The sequence below is a fragment of the Anas acuta genome, chromosome 31, assembly GCF_963932015.1.
Source record: "Anas acuta chromosome 31, bAnaAcu1.1, whole genome shotgun sequence".
Lineage (NCBI taxonomy): Eukaryota > Metazoa > Chordata > Aves > Anseriformes > Anatidae > Anas > Anas acuta.
In genome coordinates, this window is record NC_089009.1 from 571,137 (window position 1) to 591,261 (window position 20,125).

General features: G+C 52.3%; 3 protein-coding genes across 8 annotated transcripts; 1 reads left to right on the plus strand and 2 right to left on the minus strand.

The window, feature by feature from the left end:
* Window positions 1–379: 379 nt before the first annotated feature.
* Window positions 380–2,769, minus strand: LOC137846251 (antigen-presenting glycoprotein CD1d-like). Of its 3 annotated transcripts, none has more exons than XM_068664099.1 (6): window positions 2,557–2,769; window positions 2,093–2,350; window positions 1,608–1,889; window positions 1,214–1,498; window positions 1,045–1,135; window positions 380–957 (listed from the first exon to the last, which is right to left on the minus strand). In XM_068664099.1, exons 1-6 carry the CDS (start codon window positions 2,624–2,626, stop codon window positions 945–947), a joined length of 999 nt encoding a protein of 332 aa, XP_068520200.1. In that variant the 5' UTR covers window positions 2,627–2,769; the 3' UTR covers window positions 380–944. The 3 variants fall into 3 exon arrangements, with proteins under 3 accessions (XP_068520200.1, XP_068520201.1, XP_068520199.1); XM_068664100.1 differs by having other exon boundaries at window positions 2,186–2,353; XM_068664098.1 differs by having other exon boundaries at window positions 2,093–2,353.
* Window positions 2,770–3,782: 1,013 nt separating this feature from the next.
* On the plus strand, window positions 3,783–7,305 carry LOC137846246 (T-cell surface glycoprotein CD1b-3-like). 4 transcript variants are annotated; one of them, XM_068664085.1, is made up of 6 exons: window positions 3,783–4,249; window positions 4,812–5,072; window positions 5,537–5,818; window positions 5,924–6,208; window positions 6,300–6,396; window positions 6,469–7,305. In XM_068664085.1, exons 1-6 carry the CDS (start codon window positions 4,183–4,185, stop codon window positions 6,512–6,514), a joined length of 1,038 nt encoding a protein of 345 aa, XP_068520186.1. In that variant the 5' UTR covers window positions 3,783–4,182; the 3' UTR covers window positions 6,515–7,305. The 4 variants fall into 4 exon arrangements, with proteins under 4 accessions (XP_068520186.1, XP_068520187.1, XP_068520188.1 ...); XM_068664086.1 differs by having other exon boundaries at window positions 4,815–5,072; XM_068664087.1 differs by having other exon boundaries at window positions 3,784–4,249; window positions 4,858–5,072.
* A 192-nt stretch (window positions 7,306–7,497) lies between these two features.
* LOC137846192 (zinc finger protein 420-like) lies at window positions 7,498–19,279 on the minus strand. Its single transcript, XM_068663947.1, has 5 exons — window positions 18,638–19,279; window positions 17,116–17,198; window positions 16,819–16,945; window positions 15,556–15,666; window positions 7,498–15,431 (listed from the first exon to the last, which is right to left on the minus strand). The coding sequence occupies exons 2-5, from the start codon at window positions 17,137–17,139 to the stop codon at window positions 13,501–13,503; spliced, it is 2,193 nt and encodes a 730-aa protein (XP_068520048.1). The 5' UTR covers window positions 17,140–17,198; window positions 18,638–19,279; the 3' UTR covers window positions 7,498–13,500.
* Between the last annotated feature and the right edge of the window lie 846 nt (window positions 19,280–20,125).

Here is a 20,125-nt window from a genome sequence, read left to right on the forward strand (position 1 = left end):
GACCGTTCCTCTTCGCATTGCCCTCCACTCCCCACTGCTCCCCGCAGTCCCCTCAGGACCCGCTGGGTCCTGTGGTCCCCACAGGGGCCACAGTACCCCCCCTTCCTCCGGGTGCCCCTTCCCACCAGGTCTCTCAGTGGTCAGGGCCCCATGTGCCCCATTCTACAGCCTCCGAGCCCCACGGGGAGCCTAGCCCAGGGCCTGGGATCCCCCTCCCAGCCGCAGAATCCATGGCCCCACAATGCTCGGCTCTTTTTTTCTACTGCTTCTCTTAACTAGCCTGAAGCCCTGAAGTTAGTGCTGATAATTTCAGCAGTGCTGCGTCCAAGCTGGCCAAACCCTCCCCGAGCCCACAGAAACCTTTATAAAAGGCACATGATTTTAGCAAAAACATCAGTGGTTTATTTTCGTTTTATCCATGCCTGGAGCTCCCTCAGATCACCTCAGAGTGCAGTGCTCCTTGGTGCCATAAACACAACTTGTGTGCACTTACCCTGTGTGTAACAGGTCGGATTAAGCACAGCTATTTCTGGAATATGGTTAATAAAAGCAGCTCTTAAGAGAAATATCTAGAAAGTGACAATGGAAGGGGTGCAGCATACTGCTTGCTGACAGTACTGTTATCATACAGGACCTGAAAGAAATTGCTACAGGGGACTGGTGTGCCTGAAGAAGCCTCAGCAGGTGCATAGGTAGTGCCATGAGGCACAAAGTGATTACGTGTAACAGGTGAGGACTTGCATCCTCGTCCATAATGCAAATAACAGCAGGGCTTGAGTACCACATCTTTTTCAGCTGTGGCTCCCTGCTGAGATGATCTTGCTCCTGGTGGTGCCTGGAGCTTTGTCACAGCAGAGGGAGATGGAGGTCGTGTCCAAGGTGAGGGTTTGAAGCAAACAGGGCTGCTGTGCTCAGGAGAAAGCTGCTGGGCCTCATTCTTCCATTTAATGGCGCTTCCTAAAACAGGAGAGGATGGTGGGATGGCTCTGGGGAGCTCCCCAGCAGGGATTTCCCAGGTACACAGCAGGGCAGAAGGGGCCTTACCTGTATCTCCACACCCAAAGTGCACCAATCACAACCACAGCTGCCAGCAGAGCAACCACAAGCCCTGCGATCAGCCCAGCATTTGATTGCCCTGAGGAACACAAGCCCGTCAGCTTTCCTGCTCTGCTCCATCAGCACAGCTCAGGAGCCCCATCCCAGAGGCACCTACCCCAGGGGACGAGGAGGCTGCGGGTGCCCAGGCTGCGGTGGCGAACGCGGCAGGCATAGCTGTGCCCATCATGGGGGGCCACGGTCAGGCCGCTGTAGACCTGGTAGGTGAGGTCGGCGTTGGGTAGGACAGCGCTGGTGTTCAGGGCCGGGCCCGGTGGCACCTCGTGGCCGTCCCGCAGCCAGGCCACGCTGATGGGCCGTGGGTAGAAGCCGGTGATGCGGCAAACCAGCAGGAGCTGGGCTGGGCCAGCTTTGCGGGCAAAGACGGTGGCAGTGGGCGGCTCTGTGGGGTGAGAATGAGGGCCAAGGGGATTCCAGCAGGGGCACTGCTTACCCCAGTTGTGAGAGGGGAGACTTTCAGGTGGCTGTGCCAGGGTTGAGGAGGGTCTTACCTTGTCTCTCCACATCTGCCCTCCCATACTCAATGAACTTTTCCAAAATGTCAACACAGGTGACATTGAGGAGCACTTGTATCAGCTCATTGAGGGTGGTGGCATTGTTCAACAAATGCTCAGCGGTTGCTGACATCTCATTATCTGGCACCCGATCCCAAGTTCCCTTGTTCAGGTGGAACCGAATCAAGTCCTGGCCCTCATAGGCAATGACAAAGAAAGTTCTGGTAGTCCCGTTGGGCTGGAGCTGGCAGCCTTTGAATGACTGGAAGACAAAAGGGTCTGGGGGGAGACAGGATGTGGAGGGTGGAGGGGATATGTGGGGTGTTCAGCATTGCATCCCCTCAGGAGCCTTTGGGGGTCCGCCTGAATTGCGTCCCCATCCGAAAGGGCTCTGCATGAGCCTGGCCTGTGGAGCTGCCCACCAGCCTTAGCTCATGCCCGAGGGGTCACTTGAAAATGGAGGGGGGACTCTGGGCACGTACAGGACACCCTGGTGTGCTTGGTGAGTGTCTGCACCAGGCTGTTGAAATCATGCATGTATGACTTGACGAAGCTCTCAAAGACATCCCAGTCACCTTTGGGCAGGGCTGAATGCAGCCAGGTCTTGTAGTAATGGATGTCCTCAGTGAGGCTGTCCAGCGAACCAATTCTGATGTCCCCCACGAGGCCAAGCCCCCCAACTTGCATGGATGTGGCATTTTGGAAGGTGACGAAATAGCGTAGCTGGAGCATGTGAGAGCCTGCTGGAGAGCGGGGAGAGAGCTGGGGAAAGCGATGCCACTTTTGTCAGGCCCTGACAGCTTCTTGGGGTCCCCTGCACCCCCACCACCACTTCAGCAGCCCCAGCTCTGGCCCCCCAGCTTGACCATGGCCCTGTGAAGGACAACATGTGGAGCAGGGGGGAGAGTAGAGGAAGGGGAGCAGATTGGGGTGAGCTTCTACTTACCCTCCAGCTCTGCCCACGTCCCAGGAAAGAAGAAGAAGAAGGGGAAGAAGAGAAGGCAACAGGGCTGCATGGTATCCACAGCAAGGCCACAGGCAAACACAGAAGTTGGAAGATGGAGCTGTGTGGGCTGCTTACTTCTCCCCAGGGTGACTCTGATATCAGTGGTGGCACTGAGTGCCCTGACAGCCAATGGAGCTGGCGTTGCGGTTTTGGGGTGGGCCCTAAGGTGCCCTCTGTCAAGAGCTGGGCTGGGATACCCAGGGCTGCCAGGTCTAGGGGCCTGGGTGGGTTCTCCTAGGGCTGCACTTGCACCCCAAGACAAGAGGGAGGCAAAGCTTGGCCTTGTGCCAAGTTTCCCCGATCCCCTGAGCAAAGCACTGAGGGGATTGTGGGCAGCAGCGCTCAGTGGAGGGCAATGCAAAGAGGAACGGTCACCAAGTCCTGTGGGGACTGCTGGTCACCTGAGCTGAGGGTCTGAGGCCCCAAGGAGTCTGAGGGGACCGGTGGCCGCTTGAAGGGCAGTTTTGAAGACCAGCCATCACCTGAGGGGACTGCAGGGACCACCGTCCCCCCATTCCCTCCCTCGCCAGCTGCACCACGGCCGCCCTTTGGCATCCCAGCAGCTGCTCTCTTGCCTCCCTGCCAGGCACTGGTGGCCGTGTTAGGAGGGATGGGGACACTGCAGGAACAGCCATCCCCTGTGGAACAGTGCAGTGAGTGAGCCCTGGAGGAAGTGGGAGCTTTGGAGCCACATCCGAGCCCACAGGGCCACCGCAGCATCCCCCCATCCCGGGCCTGACTCAGTGTCACAGGGTGCCAGGGCTCAGCCTGCAGCAGCCCTGGATGGGCTGTCCCTGTGCCAGCAGCAGAGCAGGGGACATTCAAGCAGGGACTACCAGCCCCAGTTGTGCCTGGAGGGTGATGGGGTGCCCTGCCTGCAGGACGAGCTTCCCAGGGGCACTGGTACCACACTAGAGCTGTTCAGACGAGCCCAGCAGTCCCTTAGGGATTCAGGTGGTTCCCCCAGGGCACCAAGGGGCCTTGGGGGGTGACAGCACTGGTACCACCCACCCTCAGCCAGAGCGGGACAAGCTTCTCCTTGCCTGTGTTTCAGTTCTGCTTTTGCCCCCAGCATGGGGGCCCGGGAAAGGGGAAGAGAAACTGCAAGCTGGGGGAACGTGCCTGGGGATGAGCAGTGGGGGAGATGGGCTGGGGGTGGGGCTGTCCCTTCTCACTGCATTGTCCCCATGCCCAGCACCCAACAGGTGCTGCAGCACCCCACTTTTGGCATGGGTGCCCTGACCCGAGTGGGGACCCTCTGCCACCAGTTGGGGTGTGTGGGTGTGTGAGGCTGTGGTTGCTCATCGCCCCCTCTCCGGGCAGCTCCATTCCCAGGGTGAAGCAGGTGGCACAGGACTGTCCCCCTCCACCGGGGGTACAGATAGAGCAGGGGGAACCCAAAATGGAGGCGTTTCAGCTTCGCTCCATCCTGTACTTCCTGACTTCCAGCCCAGGCCCTCCCTAAAACCCCCTACCCCAGCCCCATTGGTGGAGCGCTGCTGCTAGGACCCCATAGATGCTTCCTCCTCCTGCCACCCGGACTGCTTCAGCCTCACCCCGACCACCATGCGGCTGCATTGCCTCCTCTTCGTCCTCCTGCTTCTCCTCCACAGGACATGGGCAGAAACAGAAGGTAAGTGGGAGCTCTGGGAGACCCCCACCCACCTGTCCCTCCGCTACCGGACTCCACTGGTAGTCCTGGCAAGGGGGGCATGGCTAAGACCTTCCCCTACATGGGGAGGACAGTCTGCAGCACTAAGGGGTTGCCCCCCACCCCACAGCACCCAGAGGTGCCTCCAGGTCAGGGCTCACTGTCCTGCCCAGCACTGGTGTAGGGACTTAGGTGCCCGAGCAGCCATGGGGCTGGGGGCTCTCCAGGCAGGCTTAGGGTGCCAGGGTGCCCCTGAAGGCATTGTTCTGCAGGCACCAGGGGAGGGTCTGGGCCCCTTGTGGTACTGTGGGCCCCTTCCAGCAGTTGCCTGTTTGCGGGGGAGCTGCCCCGGTGAGAAGTTGCTTTGGGTGCTGCTGTCACCTGGAGCGTTTTGCCACAGCACCAGGACACCCTCCGATGAAAGCAGGGAACCAGGTGGGACCAGAGGGGTCCCTTGGGCATGGGGGTCACTGTGGTGTGGGGCACAGTACATCCTTCATTTCCCCTCCCCCCCCTTCTCTTGAAGCCCCATCTCCTCTCCCAGCAGAATCAAAGCTTTTCCAGCTACTCCAGACCTTCCTCCTCCCCAGTGCCAACTCCACCAAGGTGGCCGGGGTGGCTGTGCTGACAGACATGTTCGTCTACATGCTGGACCCGGACACCTGGAACCTCCGCATCTGCTACCCCTGGGTCCACCAGGCCATGGCTGAGGGTGACCTGGTGAAGCTTATGTCCTCCTTCAAGCTTGCCATGCGCAATGTGATCCGATTCATGCATGAGATGGCCATTCAGGTGCAGGCGGAATGTGAGTATGGGGAGAGCTGCAGATGCAGCACCCCTTCCCACCAGGGCAGGGTTGGCAGGGTCTTGGCAGGGGGTGACAGCCTCCAAAGGGCAAAGAAGGCTCCAGCTACTTGGTGGGTGTGGAGGCAGTGTACTGAAATGCCCTGCATACTGGGGAGCTGCTGTCAAACTTGGCAGGGCTGCAGGACCTGCACAGCACTGATGAGGGAAGGAGAAACATGGACGGAACGTTTGGGGGCAACATGGAAGTAGAAACTTGGGGTAGCACTCTGGGGGGCACAGTGGTGCTCAAACGCCCAGCCCTTATGCTTGATCTACCCTGACAACTCATAGGGTGCGCAGGGTCCTGGAAGCACAACCCCACTGCCAATGGTGGCCCTGCCCACACCTTCCCAGCTGCCCCCACCTTGGGCCACCCCTGTCCCCATGCTCACAGCCCCCTTCTGCTACCTCTGCTCCTTGCAGACCCTGTGGTGTTCCAGGTCCATACAGGCTGTGAGCTTCACCCCAATGGGACGAGCCGCGCCTTCGCCAAAATTGGGGAGGGCGGCAGAGACCTGGTAGAGTATGAGGCCAGGAGAAGGTACTGGGCTGTCCAGCAGTCGACCCTGCTGGCCAAGCTGGTGGGCCATTCCCTCAATGAGATGATGGCTGTCACAGAAATGGTGGAGCACCTCCTTTACAAAACCTGCCCGAGCCACGTCCGCGCCCTGTGCAGGTATGGGAAGGCAGACCTGGAAAGACAAGGTGAGAACCCTGTGGCCCCAGCACGGCCACACCAATGCACCCCCCATGCTGGGGCCAAGTGGTGCCCTTGCTGGGCTCCCCTTGGCCCTCACTCTCACCCCACAGAGCCGCCCACTGCCACTGTCTTTGCCCGCAAAGCTGGCCCAGCCCAGCTCCTGCTGGTTTGCCGCATCACCGGCTTCTACCCACGGCCCATCAGCGTGGCCTGGCTGCGGGACGGCCACGAGGTGCCACCGGGCCCGGCCCTGAACACCAGTGCTGTCCTGCCCAACGCCGACTTCACCTACCAGGTCTACAGCGGCCTGACCGTGGCCCCCCATGATGGGCACAGCTACGCCTGCCACGTTCGCCACCGCAGCCTGGGCACCCGCAGCCTCCTCATCCCCTGGGGTAGGTGTTAGGGACGGGGTGGCGTGGGGGTGGCTTCCTCTCTGGTGCTTCCATGTGCTCACGTCTGCCGTCCACTCTCTCCCCATACCAGAAAACCGCATTGTGACTCCCGCTGTCATCATTGTTATCGTGGTGCTGGTCCTTGCTGTTGCCATTGCCATTGGTGCTGCTTGGTGGTGGAAGTACAGGTGAGGGCTCCAGCCAAATTGAGAGAGTCCCCTTGGATAGCAAGCACAGCTCACGCTGGTCCCCCCTTGCAGGAAAGGTGCCATGTCCAGGCAGGATCCCCGGGAATCCCTCATCTGATGCCCGCCCCCGTGCTGAGACCCCCTGCTCCCTGCTCTGTCCCCAACACACCTGCATTAACAGAGGTGAAAAAGTGGGGCCAGGCCAGTGGGGCACAAGCAGGCCACATAGGAGCAAGAGAGATGGAAGGATCTGGTGGACAGTCACCCCTCAAGGCACATGGAGCACTGTGCCCCCCAAAGACTGGTCACAGCCCCCAGTGCTCCCTACCAGTGGGTGCAGAGCAAACCCCATTGCAAGGGAAGGACACGAAGGCCACCAGCCCCTGGATGTTGGAGAAAAACTACAGCTGTGGGTGCCCCCACCTGCAGCAGGAGGGGACAGCCAAGAGCTGCCCCAATTCCCCAGCACTCAGGGTCCCCGCAAACCCTCCAAGACACCCTATGGCCAAGGGGTATCCCATTCCCAGCCTGCCCTGTGTGCTCACCCCCACACATGTCGCTGCCCTGCCTTGTGGCCCCAGCCCAGTCCCTGGGCTTATCACCAAGCTCCCCTCTCCTCCTCTCCTGCTGGAAGTGGCATGGGGCAACAGTGGCATGGCCAGAGCCCCAGGCCTGGGACCTCCAGGACCCCAAACACCCTCACAAAAACACAGGATGGTGGAGGTTGGAAGGAACCTCTGGAGACCATCCAGTCCAACTCCCTTGTTAAAGTACGGTCGCCTAGAATATGCTGTGCAGGGTCACATACAGGTGGGTTTTGAATATCTCTACAGAAAGAAACTCCACAATCTCTCTGGCAACCTGTTCCAGTGCTCTGTCACCAGCACAGTAAAGAATTTTTTCCTCATATTCAGATGGAACTTTGTGTTTCAGTTTGTGCCTCTTGGTTCTCTTCCTATCACTGGGAGCTGCTGAATAAGAGTCTGGCCCGATCATCTTGACACCCTCCCTTAAGATACTGATATATTAGGATATTGATGTCCTCTTATCTAGGCCAAACAGGCCCAGCTGCCTGTACAGTGCTGTGCTCTGCACTTGTAGCTAGAAGTGTCACACCAATGCTTTGTTTATTGCTGAGCAATACTGGTACAGCATCAAGATTCCCTCCAGCCCCCAGAGCCAGAAGGCTGGGGTTGGGCAAGAGGTGGGATGGGGACATCACCAGGGCAGCTGACTTAAACTGACCAAAGGGATATTCCATACCATATGATGTCATACTCAGCAATAAAATCTGGAAAAGGAGATGGAAGATGGGTAACTCTTGTTATGAAAACATGATACTTCCACAACACTGCTCTGCATATTGAGGCTCTGCTTACAAAGACATGGCTGAACATCGCTCGTTGATGGGAAGTAGAGAATAATTGTTTTCTCTCTTTTCTTCTGTGCAGCCTTTGCTTGTTTGTTTCTGTTGGTGTTTTCCTCTTTCTTTTCCCTTTAACTTATCCTCAACCTGTGAGCACTTTTCTTTGCCATCATACTATCTCTCTGCCCTCCCTTTGAGGAGGAAGAGTGAGAAAGTTGTCGCCACAGTCCTTTTTGGTGCCCAACATGTGACTCAAAGAATTAAGATAACAATCGATTTGACCAGAGCACTTTAGAGGGAATTTACAATTATCATATTTGACCAGGAGCTCTTGTTCATGATATTGACCAGTTTGCTCTTAATATTGTTCTGTGTTTATCCTGTCTTATGTGAACTGTGCCACATTCTCTCTTTAGCTACTTATCAAATCTGAGAGCCTGTTAAAGGTCGTGTGTTTTGTTGTTGTTGTCTGTTTTTTGTTGTCATTATAGTGGTGATGGTTTATTTGTTTATTCAGTTCGCTGTGCTTTAAAGCACTGGTCTTGAGCCTGATCTGGTATCCAGGCCCTGCATTACTATCAACTCTGTACTTCAGGAACCACCTTTTGGAGAATATTAACTGCACTCTTTTTTTACCTCTGGAATCAATCTGTGGAGAATATAAGGTATGGTACCTCTTCCTCCTTATCCTATGGGCTAATCACAATAGCTTTTGAATATTTTGAGTGTCCTTGCGTAACCAACATACTCCTATATCTAAGTCTCCAGAATACGTTTCTATTATTTCCTGAGGTTAAACAAATATTTAAGAACAACACCCAGGAGTCTACCCCAAGGCAGTGTGATGGTGGGTGGCAAGAAGGATATGTGCAGGTACCTGTCATAGGATCATAGAATGCTTTGGGCTGGAAAGGACCTTAAAGATCATCTAATTCCAAACCCTCTGCCATTGGCATGGACAACTTCCACTAGACAAGGTTACTCAAAGCCCTATCCAATCTAGCCTTAAACACTTTCAGGGATGGGACATCCACAACTTCTGTCATGGCTATCTATTCCGTTGGTTTTGAGCTTCACCAGTGAACAAGTGTGGAATCCCCCCCAAATGAAAGAATGTTTAAAAGAAAGTATTCCCTGACTTCAGCAATGCCAAAGTTACAGCTTGCTGCACTGTGCTGGGAGCTGGTCTGTGCCTACCTAACAATAGCAAACACTATTCAGCACCCTCAGGGGGAGGAGGAAGTCTGAATCTGATGTCTAGATAACAGAGTAGCAAAACCAAGAGACCAATGGATGGTATTAGTCACCCCTATAGTCAAGATGAAACAATGGAAGAGGAAGTCAGTTTATTTAGTAAGGGAAGAAGCTTGTCCTAAAAGGCTCTGGGAGGGAAAAGTGGAAGGGGCAGACTGCTCTAAAACAGGGCCATCACAAAAACAGGAGGAAAAACAGACAGAAAGAGCCTCTGAAGGCAACTCCTGTCAGGCATGAAGGAAAGCTATCCCTTCAAGTAGGATGTATGTCAGCCAGGCAAGTGGACTACCATGGAGAGAGGTATCCAGTACCTGAGGCAATTAGCTGTGATGGAGGTGATTTATAGTAACCTAAACAATGAACAGATATCCAAAGATCCAGATCAAGTCAAATGCATGCAACCCATGTGACAGAAGTTTGTATGGAGCTCACCATCATTATATGCCAAATCTTTGTCAGTAATGACCTGGAAAGACCCAGAGGAAGCCATGGTGGATGAATTGGCTAGCTAACTCCACCAGTACGAAGAAAAAATCACCCACTAAACTATGTCCCTAAGCACCATGTCCAACCTTTCCTTAAACACCCCCAGGGACAGTGACTCCACCACCTTCCTGGGCAATCCATTCCAATGCCTGACTGCTCTTTCTGAGAAGAAATTTCTTCTAATTTCCAACCTGAACCTCCCCTGGCACAACTTGAGGCCATTCCCTCTAGTCCTATCACTAGTTATCTGTGAGAAGAGGCTGACTGCCAGCTCCCCAAACCTTCCTTTCAGGTAGTTGTAGAGAGCCATACGGTCTCCCCTGAGCCTTCTTTTCTCCAGATTAAACAACCCCAGTTATCTCGGATGCTCCTCATAGGACTTGTGTTCCAAGCCCTTCACCAGCTTTGTAGCCCTTCTCTGGATGCATTTCAGTGCCTCAATGTCCTTCTTGTAGTGAGGGGCCCAAAACCCAACACAGTATGGCCTCACCAGAGCGGAGTACAGGGGGACGATCACCTCCTTGTTCCTGCTGGTTACACTATTCCTGATACAAGCCAGGATACTCTAGGCCTTCTTGGCCACCTGGGACACGTTGTATGGCTTAAGGCAAGCTGTTGCGGAGCCAAACCTCAGCACTAGAAAGAGGCCTGCAGGCTGAGAAGCTCATTGCCATCTCCACCCAGACTCATTTGTTGGTGCTCTTGGTTCTTATCCCAAGAGAAACAGAGTCACTTCTTAAGGCAACCCCTAAATGTGTTTGGCTCTGTTCTCTGCATTGGCACACAGCAGCCCACATCCATGTTGCAAACTCCCTGCTGCAGGGACTATGAAAGGAGGAAGTCTGAGCAATGAGGGTGGTCAGGCAATCCACGAAGAGGAGGGTGTAAATCAAACTGGCTCTGCAGGATGGGATCTTGTCTTTTTTCCCAGCAGGGCCACATACTGAGGTCTGACCTCTCCTGACCATACAGCCTTCATCCTCACCTAGATGACACAGAAGATTAGGGTTTTCTTGGGCTTTGAGGGACAGAAAATAGCCTTTCTCAGTGTTGACAGCCAAGACCTGCTTTTTAGCCCTCACACATGTCCAACACTGAGAACCCTCAGCTCCCTTCATGCTCCCCCCTGCAGAGCCTCCTGACAGGGACCCCATGCACAACAGAGAACAGGACATGACTGAGGCAAGGAAAACCCACTGTGCCAATGGCAGGTTGTGAGGCTGGGAAGGAGCTGTGCACCTCCACCCTCTTCCTGTGAAACGTGGCATGTTGAGTGGGTGCTGGTGACTGTTGTGCACTTCCTGACAAGAAGCTGCACCTGCAGCAGTGAGATTTGCAGGGCTCAGTTTCTGGTGTCCACGGCTCCTGCAAGTCTTGCAATGGGTTCATGAAAGGCAAGTCCTGCCTGACCAGCCTCATCTCCTTCTATGACCAGGTCACCCACCTAGTGGATAAGGAAAAGTTATCTCAGAACAGGACTTGTGGTGTTCTGTCAGCTAATGGGTGGCTTGCCTTGACTTCAGCAAGGCTTTTGACACTGTCTCCCATAACATCCTCAGGAAGTGTGGGCTAGATGGAGTAGACAGTGAGGTGGATTGAAAATTGGATGAATGTCAGAGCTCAGAGAGTTGTGCTTAGTGGTGCTGAGTCCAGTTGGAGACCTAGCAGTGTCCGCCAAAGGTAAGTACTGAGTCCAGTCTTGTTCAAAGTATTCATCAACAACCTGGATGATGGAACGGAGTGCACCCTCAGCAAGTTTGCTGACCACATTAAGCTGGGAGTAGTGGCTGATACCCCAGAGGGCTGTGCTGCCCTTCAGAGGAACCTTGACAGGCTGGAGAGATGGGCTGGGAGGAACCTCCTGAAGTTCAACAAAGGCAAGTTCAGGGTCCTGCATGTAGGGAGGAATAACCCCAAGCAACAGTACAGGCTGGGGGCTAATGTGCTACAGAGCAGCTCTGCAGAGAGGAACCTGGGAGTCCTGGTGGACAGCAGGCTGACCAAGAGCCAGCAATGTGCCCTCATGGCCAAGAAGGCCAACAGTATCCTGGACTGCATTTGGAAGAGTGTTTCCAGCAGGTCAAGGGAGACCTGCACAAGGGAGACGGGATCCAGATCATGAGACAAGTCCCCGGGGCATGCCAGGAAACCATGCTGCACATCAGGAGGAGCTATGGCCAAGGCTGAGCTGCAGCCCAGAGCTCCTCCTACAGAGCTGATAAGGGGTTAAGTACCTTGGGCTGGGCCTGAACAGAGCCCCAGGGCATGGAAATGCCCCCACAGAGGAAGAGCCTGAGAGTCTGGGCTCTGCCAGGGTGCTCAGTGGGGGGAAAAGCCTTTGGTGCAGCTCACAGCTCCCTGCCCACCTTTTCCTTTTCCACATGATTCCCCCCTTTGAGACAAGGACTGGCATGGTGCTTAGCACCACCTGAGCATCTAAAGTTCAGCACCAGGCTTGGAAGGTCATGCAAAAGGGAAAAGGAAAAGCAGGATCTGACCCATCATGCTATTCAAGTATGGGAGATAGCTGTCAGGACCCAAAGCATGCAGCTTATTGCTCACTGTTCCTCTCTTGGCTGCAGCCAAGAAATGAATGATACGGGCTCTGTAAAAGAGTATGCAAGTCCTCAAGTTGGAAGGCTCTGGATTTGCAGTGTTCTTTTGTGAGCCTTGGATTAGACTCTGACTCTGTTTTTTTGTTTTTGTTTTTTGTTTGTTTGTTTTGTTGCTGTTTTTTAAAGGAAAAAGGTCAGATGCCTGGTGTGCGGGCACAAAACAGTTCTTGCCGCAGCACTTGATTCCTCCAAGCCACCACTCATGGCATTGCTTCTCTATATTTTATTTTCTTTTTAATGGAGGGGACAGATTTATTCTCATCACGCTGCATTGTTTCTATTTAGTTTCTATTTATGTTCCCCTCCCCTTTTCTCTTTGCTGTCTGCTTTTAGACATTTTCTGATACTTTGTGAGGCTGACCCAGTCCTAAAGGAGGCTCTTCTGCCCCCTGCCAGCAGGACCAGGAGGACAGACAAGAGCAGCAAAGTGTTTCAGAACCAGGAAAGCTTTACCCCAGGCAGGATCCAGGTCCTGGTTCCATCTCTTGCACAGCAAAGCAGGTTTGTCCGGGCAGATCAGGTACAAGGAAGCAGCTGTTTCAAAGTATTATGTAGAACAGATCTGTAATAATATATCTGGGACTATATTTCTAAGACCTTCCTCCTCTCCCCACCTGACATCAAATGACCAGAGTCCTTACCTCTGCGTGTATCAGTTCCTGCATGCTATAAAAATTTGACTGCCTCCTGTTGTGTCTCTCAAGCTAAAACCTCCAGATAAGGAATTTTCATCTCCTGCCCCTACATTTCTTTAGGGGATCCAGAAGGCAAGATCTTCCTCTAGTGGCTCTTCTGATGTTACCTTTTGTTCTATCAGCACTTGGTATCCTTGCTTGCTTGTTCTGGGGCTTGTGTTTCCTCCTTAACAAGAAAAAACTCACAGCACATGGGTTGAGACAGAGACAGGGAAATCACTTACCAACATGAGCTCCTCAGTGCGCTGCAGTTTAGAAAAAAGGTGACATGAAAGTGAGGAATCCTAGAGAATATTTTACATAGTGATAATCAGAATAAGGAAGTGAAGAGGGGATTGGATCTGTCCAACAGCCATCGTTGGATGCCCACACTAGGAACAGGGTTTCTCTCTCTGCTCTCAGCCATATGCACCATTCCCTGATGGGCTCTCAGTGATATCTCCCAGGGAACACAGCCTGGGAAAACATCTTATTCTTACACCTAGTGCTCCCTGCTGTCTGCATGGGGCTAAACCTCGGCTTCAAGTTTCGGGGGAGGGAGTCTGATCTGCAGGAGGTTTTGAAGATGAGTTTGCCACAAGGCTCTTCCTCTGCTCAAGGTATTTGTAAGGTTCTCTTCTGTGTGAATCTAGAATTGGGTGACCAGCTTCGAGCTCTGGCTGAAGCTCCTCCCACACTTAGGGCACTACTACAGCTTCTCTCCTTTGTGGACACGCTTGTGTGATCTAAGTTCAGAACTGCTTTTGAAGGCCTTTGCACAGTCAGGACACTTGTATGGTCTCTCTCCTGTGTGGATCCGTTTGTGCAATTTGAGTCCAGAACTCGAGAGGAAGCTCTTCTCACAATCAGGGCACTTGTAGGGTCTCTCTCCTGTGTGGATCCGTTTGTGCAAATTGAGTCCAGAACTCGCTTTGAAGCTCTCCCCACACTCAGGGCATTTGTAGGGCTTCTCTCCTGTGTGAAAGCGCTGGTGGTAGATGAGACCTTCTCTTCTTCTGTAGCTCTTCTCACACTGTGAGCACTTGTAGGGTCTCTCTCCTGTGTGGATCCGTTTGTGCAATTTGAGTAGAAAACTCCTTATGAAGTCCTTCCCACACTCAGGACACTTGTAGGGTCTCTCTCCTGTGTGGGTCCGTTTGTGCAATTTGAAGTCAGAACTCGTTTTGAAGCTCTTCTCACACTCAGGGCACTTGTAGGGTCTCTCTTCCGTGTGGATTCGTTTGTGCAACTTGAGTGAAGAAGTCCTGCTGAAGACCTTCCCACAATCAGGGCACTTGTAGGGTCTCTCTCCTGTGTGGATCCGTTTATGCAATTTGAGTCTAGAACTTGAGAGGAAGCTCTTCTCACACTGTGAGCACTTGTAGGGTCTCTCTCCTGTGTGGATCCATTTGTGCCATTTGAGTCCAGAAATTGAGAGGAAGCTCTTCTCACACTGTGAGCACTTGTAGGGTCTCTCTCCTGTGTGGATCCGTTTGTGCAAATTGAGTAGAAAACTACTTATGAAGCCTTTCCCACACTCAGGGCATTTGTAGCTCTTCTCTCCTGTGTGAAAGTGCTGGTGGTAGATGAGATTTACCCTTCTTTTGTAGCTCTTCTCACACTCAGAGCACTTGTAGGGTCTCTCTCTTGTGTGGATCCGTTTGTGTATACTGAGTAGAAAACTTGTTATGAAGGCCTTTCCACACTCTGGACACTTGTAGGGTCTCTCTCCCGTGTGGGTCCCTTTGTGCAAATTGAGTATAGAAATCTTTATGAAGCCCTTCCCACAGTCAGAGCACTTGTAGGGTCTCTCTCCTGTGTGGGTCCGTTTGTGCCATTTGAGTCCAGATCTCGAGTGGTAGCTCTTCTCACACTCAGGGCACTTATAGGGTCTCTCTCCTGTGTGGATCCGTTTGTGCAAGTTGAAGTCAGAACTCTTTATGAAGCTCTTCTCACAATCAGGGCACTTGTAGGGTCTCTCTCCTGTGTGGATCCGTTTGTGCACATTGAGTAGAAAACTCCTTATGAAGCCTTTCCCACACTCAGGGCATTTGTAGGGCTTCTCTCCTGTGTGAAAGACCTGGTGGGAGATGAGATCTACTCTTCTTCTGTAGCTCTTCTCACACTGTGAGCACTTGTGAGGTCTCTCTCCTGTGTGAAAATACTTATGGGAGGCGAGTTCAGAGTTGCTTCTGAAGCTCTTCTCACACTCCAAGCACTTGTAGGGTCTCTCTCCTGTGTGAATCCGCTGGTGTATAACAAGACTGGAACTTGTTAGGTAGCTCTTCCCACAATCAGTGCACTTGTAGGGTTTGTCTCCTGTGTGGATGCGCCGGTGCTTAAGAAGATAGGAATGACTTTTAAAGATTCCTCCACACTCGTCACATTGGTTCTCCAATTTCTTCTGGCAGCCTTGCTTCATTGTCAGTTCTTTAGCCTCCTTTTGACCTTTGCTGCCATCTAGGGGCTTCCGAGCTCCATTTCCTGGATGGGTTTTCAGTGGCTTCTTGAGATGCTTTCCATGCTCCAGGCCCTTTTGCACGCCCCTTCTGGTTTTTCCCACAGAGACAGCATTCAGCTGCCTTTGGGCCACGCCACCTTTCTGAAGAGGCTCCGCTGCTTTTGTGATCCTGTCACCTGCTGGATGACAGAGGAAATCCACAACCAGCCCATAGTGCCCACAATATTGCCCAGACAGAGCTCTCTGATCCTCTGATCTTGGCATTTGCCAACCCCAATCTCCTCCCTTCCTCCACCACCTCACCTGGGCTGAGGTCTCCTGTCACATCCTCCACGCCATGCAGGTCTGGGATCCAGGGATCTTCCCCTTCTTCAAGCTGGGAGATCACCACGGGTTTGGGGGATGGAAGGAGTCCTTAAATGACATAAACAGAGGAGATGAGAGCATTTGGAGGGCTACTAAGATGATCAGAGGGCTGGAAAACCTTCCTATGCATAAAGCTTGAGGAAATTGAGCTTGTTTAGCTTGGAGAGGAGAAGGCTCCAGGGAGACCTCACTGCAGCCTTCCAGTGTTTGAAGGGAGCGTATCAACAGGAGGGAGAACGCCTGCTTACATGTGTTGGTAGTGATAGGACAAGGGGGGATGGTTTTAAACTAAGAGGGGAGATTTAGGTTGGAAATGAGGAGAAAGTTTTTCACTCAGAGGGTGGTGAGGCACTGGAACAGTTTGCCCAGGGAGGTTGTGGATGCCCCAGCCCTGGAGGCATTCAAGGCCAGGCTTGATGCAACTCTGGGCAGCCTCCTCTACTGGTTGGCAACCTTGCCCAGAGCAGGGGGGTTGAAACTCAAAGATCTTTAAGGTCCTTTTCAATCCAGGCCATTCTATGACTCTATGATTTCCATGGTTTTGACACAGCTGCTAAGTGTCCACGTGTACTATGTAATCACTCCCATCCTGTAAAGCCACTTTTACGGCCCAGTATTATTCAGGTCAGCAACATAGACTAGCTTTGTTTGAAGACCACAAGGCTTTTCTATCTCTGAAAATACTGCAGGGACTTATTTATTTGCCTTACCTTTTACCTACTTATTCAATGCAGTTGACTTCAAGAAGGTTTAGGGGAAAACTGAGGTAGGCAATGCTGAGAAGGAAGATTTACATGCAACCACCAAGAAAAGCTCTTTTGGACGCATGTCTATATAACTATAATATCTACATATATATACAAGTATATGTCTATATAGCTATATATTTTGTATATTATTATATTATTAAATATTCTAATATACAGTATTATTTTTCATATTATATTATGATTGTGTCATTATATCATAATATATATATGTTACAGTGGATAACACACTACTGTCTTCTTAACTCATCCTTATCTTTTTTGTGTGTGGTTTTACGTTGCTGTTTTTTTTTTATTATTATTTATTTTTTTCCTTCTGTATGCAGTAAATAATTGCACTGTGTTTATGTCCATATGTCCTGCTCACAGAGGCTTCTTCTACACCACGAAAGCTCCCCTACTGAGGAGAAAAGGAAGCAAAGCCCTCACTCACCCAGTGAAGTTATGGACTCATACGTCTCCAGCATCACGTCCCGGTAGAGCACTCGCTGTGCAGGATGCAGCAGCTCCCACTCCTCCCTGCTGAAATACACCGCCACCTCCACGAAGGTCACAGGTTCCTGCAAGCAAAGAGGCTCCATGTAGAAGCAGCCTGTTGATGACAGAAGCTCCAGTCCCAGTGGTTTCTCTGTGCCCAGCACACAAATGCTGGCTGACGGCACCTCATCTTCCCCCTGCATTCACATCCCTTCCCCCTTGGCCTCTCCTGGCTGCATCTCCAAGCCCCTACCTCAGCTGGATGTGCCGTGGCCATTTCCTGCCCTCCTGTAGGCTGGGACAATCACAGCTGAAAGGTAGATGTCAAACTGGAACCTGCTGGGACAAGAGAAATGGCAGGGTAGGTTTGGGGGAATGCAGCAGTCCCTGTCCCTCCCCAGCGCCAGCCCAGCTGCAGGCCATTGATTGGGGGTAAAAGCCAGCTGGGACACAGGTTTAAGAAAGGAAAAAGCTGCTGCACATCAGCAATCGTCAGAGAGGAGTGAGAAAATGAGATGAAAACAACCCTGCAGACACTAAGGTCAGTGACAAAGGAGGAAGGAGGTCCTCCAGGCACCAGGACAGAATTTCCCCTGAAGCCTGTGGCCAGGACCATGGGGAAGCAGGCTGTCCTGCTGCAGCCCCCGGTGTGGCAGAGTGGATCAGATCTCTAAACTGCAGCCCACTGAGGAGTTTATGTTGGGGCAGGTGGATATGGCCTAAAAGGGGGTGCAACCCACAGAGAGCTGCTCTCTGCCCCCTCTTGTTTGACTGTGATGTTTATTGGAATGTGATCACCTCTGACCCTGTCTCAACCCGTGAGCCGGCCCTGTCTCAACCTGTGAGCAGTGAAGTTGTTACTGTTTCAGAGGATTTTCTTCCCCTGACCCATTCAAGAGGAGCCCTGAATGAGTCCAGTACTGGTGGAAATGCTGACTACGCCTGAGGGAGGACCAGCAGCTGCCTGTAAAATGGGTCTTCAGTTACAGGCAGATGCTGAACAACAGACTTAGGAAGCATTTGCAGAACAAAGAAAGGCAAGTCCTGTAGGTAAGGAGGTAGCACAAGCCCCAGAACATGCAAGCAAGGAAACCAAGTGCTGGCAGAACAAAAGGTAACATCCGAAGAGCCACTAGAGGAAGATCTTGCCTGCTGGATCCCCTAAAGAAATGTAGGGGCAGGAGATGAAAATTCCTTACCTGGAGGTTTTAGCTTGAGAGACACAACAGGAGGCAGTCAAATTTTTATAGCATGCAGGAACTGATACACGCAGAGGTAAGGACACTGGTCATTTGATGTCAGGTGTGTGCACGTCTTAGAAATGTAGTCCCACATATATTATTACAGAGCTTCAAAAGGTCAGCAAAGCATGCTGATCGTCTCTGCTCACTTCTTGATTTTCCCAGCTCCAACCCTGTCCTGTGTCCCCTCAGAAACCTCAGCAACAAAGTCTAATCCACAGCTCAGGAAACAACACTGCAGATCCAGAGCCTTCCTGCTGAGGACTTGCATCCTTTTTCACGGAGCCCAGCGGATTTCTTGGCTGCAGCCAAGAGAGGAGCAGTGAGCAACAAGCTGCATGCTTTGCGTCCTGACAGCTATCTCCCACCCTTGAACAGCAACATGGGTCAGATCCTGCTCTTCCTTTCCCCTTTTGCATGACCTCCCAAGTCTGGTGCTGAGCTTTAGATGCTCAGGCCCTGTCTCAAAGGGGGGAATCATGTGAAAAAGGAAAATTCTGCCTCTTGTCTGCATAAGCAATGAAGAGTACCTACCTCGAGTCCACAGTAGGCTGCTCCCACCCTCCTTGCAGGCAGCCAGGTCGTCTGAGTTGATGCCAAGTGTCCTGAGGCTGGACGCAGCTGCAGGATGGCCGCGGTGCACCTCCTGCAACCAAGACACTGCCTGGGTGGCTTCCAGCCAGGCTCTCACTTGCCTTACAGGGTGCACCTCTGAGGTCTGCTGGTGGGCAGGGAGCTGTGAGCTGCACCTAAGGCTTTACCCCCCCACCCCAGCCTCCCCGAGCACCCTGGCAGAGCCCAGACTCTCAGGCTCCTCCTCTGTGGGGGCATTTCCATGCCCCGGGGCTCTGTTCAGGCCCAGCCCAAGGTACTTAACCCCTTATCAGCTCTGTAGGAGGTGCTCTGGGCTGCAGCTCAGCCTTGGCCATGGCTCCTCCTGATGTGCAGTGTTATAAATTCCCAGTCTATTTAGCTTTATAAGATTTATTTATAGGGTTAATAAAAGGGAAGTAAACAGTGCTGGGTGTGCTGGGGAGTCCAGGCTCCTCCCACACGCATACGTCTTACATCATGCAGCTTGGTTTTATGTTGCTAGGCTAATACATATTCATCACTACTTCTAGAAAAGGCAGGGTTATTATAGTTAGTTCCTAGAAGCCGAACCGTCCCAAGGGCACCTGCATACCAGTGGTTCCTCGGGGGTCGGGGTCGTTATTGCTGAAGGCTCCTAGTCTTCCTCCCAGGCTTTGTCCTTCCGCTTCCTCTCTCTCTGTATTTGGTAGTGGCTGGGCCGGGTGTCAGAGACTTGCACTGCCTCCAGTGCAATAGTCAGCAGTTCTCTGAAAACCCCTTTGTTCTCTTATCCCCCAGACCTGGCCTCAATGTTAACCCTTCAGATCCTCTATTGACACGAATTGCTGGACCATTCCTTAGATGCAGTGTGAAATGTGTTCATCTGATTCGTGTCAATATGGAACAATGCTAGGGTCGCATGATGAAATGTGACCTTCTGTCTTACATACCACTGTATAAACACAAGTCTAAGAAAAACAGTGTGGTTAATGTATATAGTTCCTGTATCTTGCAGAGGAACGGTCTAGCAATTCGTGTCAATAGAGGGTTTGAAGGGTAAACCTTGAGACTCAGGTCTAGGGGATAAGGGAACAAAGGAGTTTTCAAAAACTGCTGATTTTTGCATGGGCCGTTGCAGACGGACGTCTCTGAGATCTGGGATAAGAGATTCACAAATAAGGAGAACGGGGAAGCTGAAGGATGACCGAAGGACAAAGCCTGGAAGGAAGACTATGAGCCTTCAGTACGAGCAAGCTTTCAGTATGAGCGACCCCCCAGAGGGACCACCGGAGACCAATACGCATGCATCTGTGGAAGGTTTGGATCCCGGGAAACTAATTATAATAACCCTGCCTTTTCTGGAAGTAGTGATGAATATGTATTAGCCTAGGAGCATAAAAACCAGCCGCCTGACTCAATAGGGGTGCGTCTTGGTGGAGCTGAGACTCC

What these genes read in the sequence shown, in the direction of transcription:
- LOC137846251 (XM_068664098.1), bottom strand. Translation starts at nt 2,626, where the DNA reads ATGCAGCCCTGTTGCCTTCTCTTCTTCCCCTTCTTCTTCTTCTTTCCT. An exon ending in CAAGCACACCAGGGTGTCCT is followed by an intron (nt 1,890 to 2,092) that starts GTACGTGCCCAG and finishes GTCTCCCCCCAG; the next exon opens with ACCCTTTTGTCTTCCAGTCA. An exon ending in GGCAGATGTGGAGAGACAAG is followed by an intron (nt 1,499 to 1,607) that starts GTAAGACCCTCC and finishes CTCACCCCACAG; the next exon opens with AGCCGCCCACTGCCACCGTC.
- LOC137846246 (XM_068664084.1), top strand. Translation starts at nt 4,183, where the DNA reads ATGCGGCTGCATTGCCTCCTCTTCGTCCTCCTGCTTCTCCTCCACAGG. An exon ending in GACATGGGCAGAAACAGAAG is followed by an intron (nt 4,250 to 4,793) that starts GTAAGTGGGAGC and finishes CTTCTCTTGAAG; the next exon opens with CCCCATCTCCTCTCCCAGCA. An exon ending in GCTTGGTGGTGGAAGTACAG is followed by an intron (nt 6,397 to 6,468) that starts GTGAGGGCTCCA and finishes CCCCCCTTGCAG; the next exon opens with GAAAGGTGCCATGTCCAGGC.
- LOC137846192 (XM_068663947.1), bottom strand. Translation starts at nt 17,139, where the DNA reads ATGGCCACGGCACATCCAGCTGAG. An exon ending in CCACGGCACATCCAGCTGAG is followed by an intron (nt 16,946 to 17,115) that starts GTAGGGGCTTGG and finishes CTTTGCTTGCAG; the next exon opens with GAACCTGTGACCTTCGTGGA. An exon ending in GACAGGAGACCTCAGCCCAG is followed by an intron (nt 15,432 to 15,555) that starts GTGAGGTGGTGG and finishes TCTGTCATCCAG; the next exon opens with CAGGTGACAGGATCACAAAA.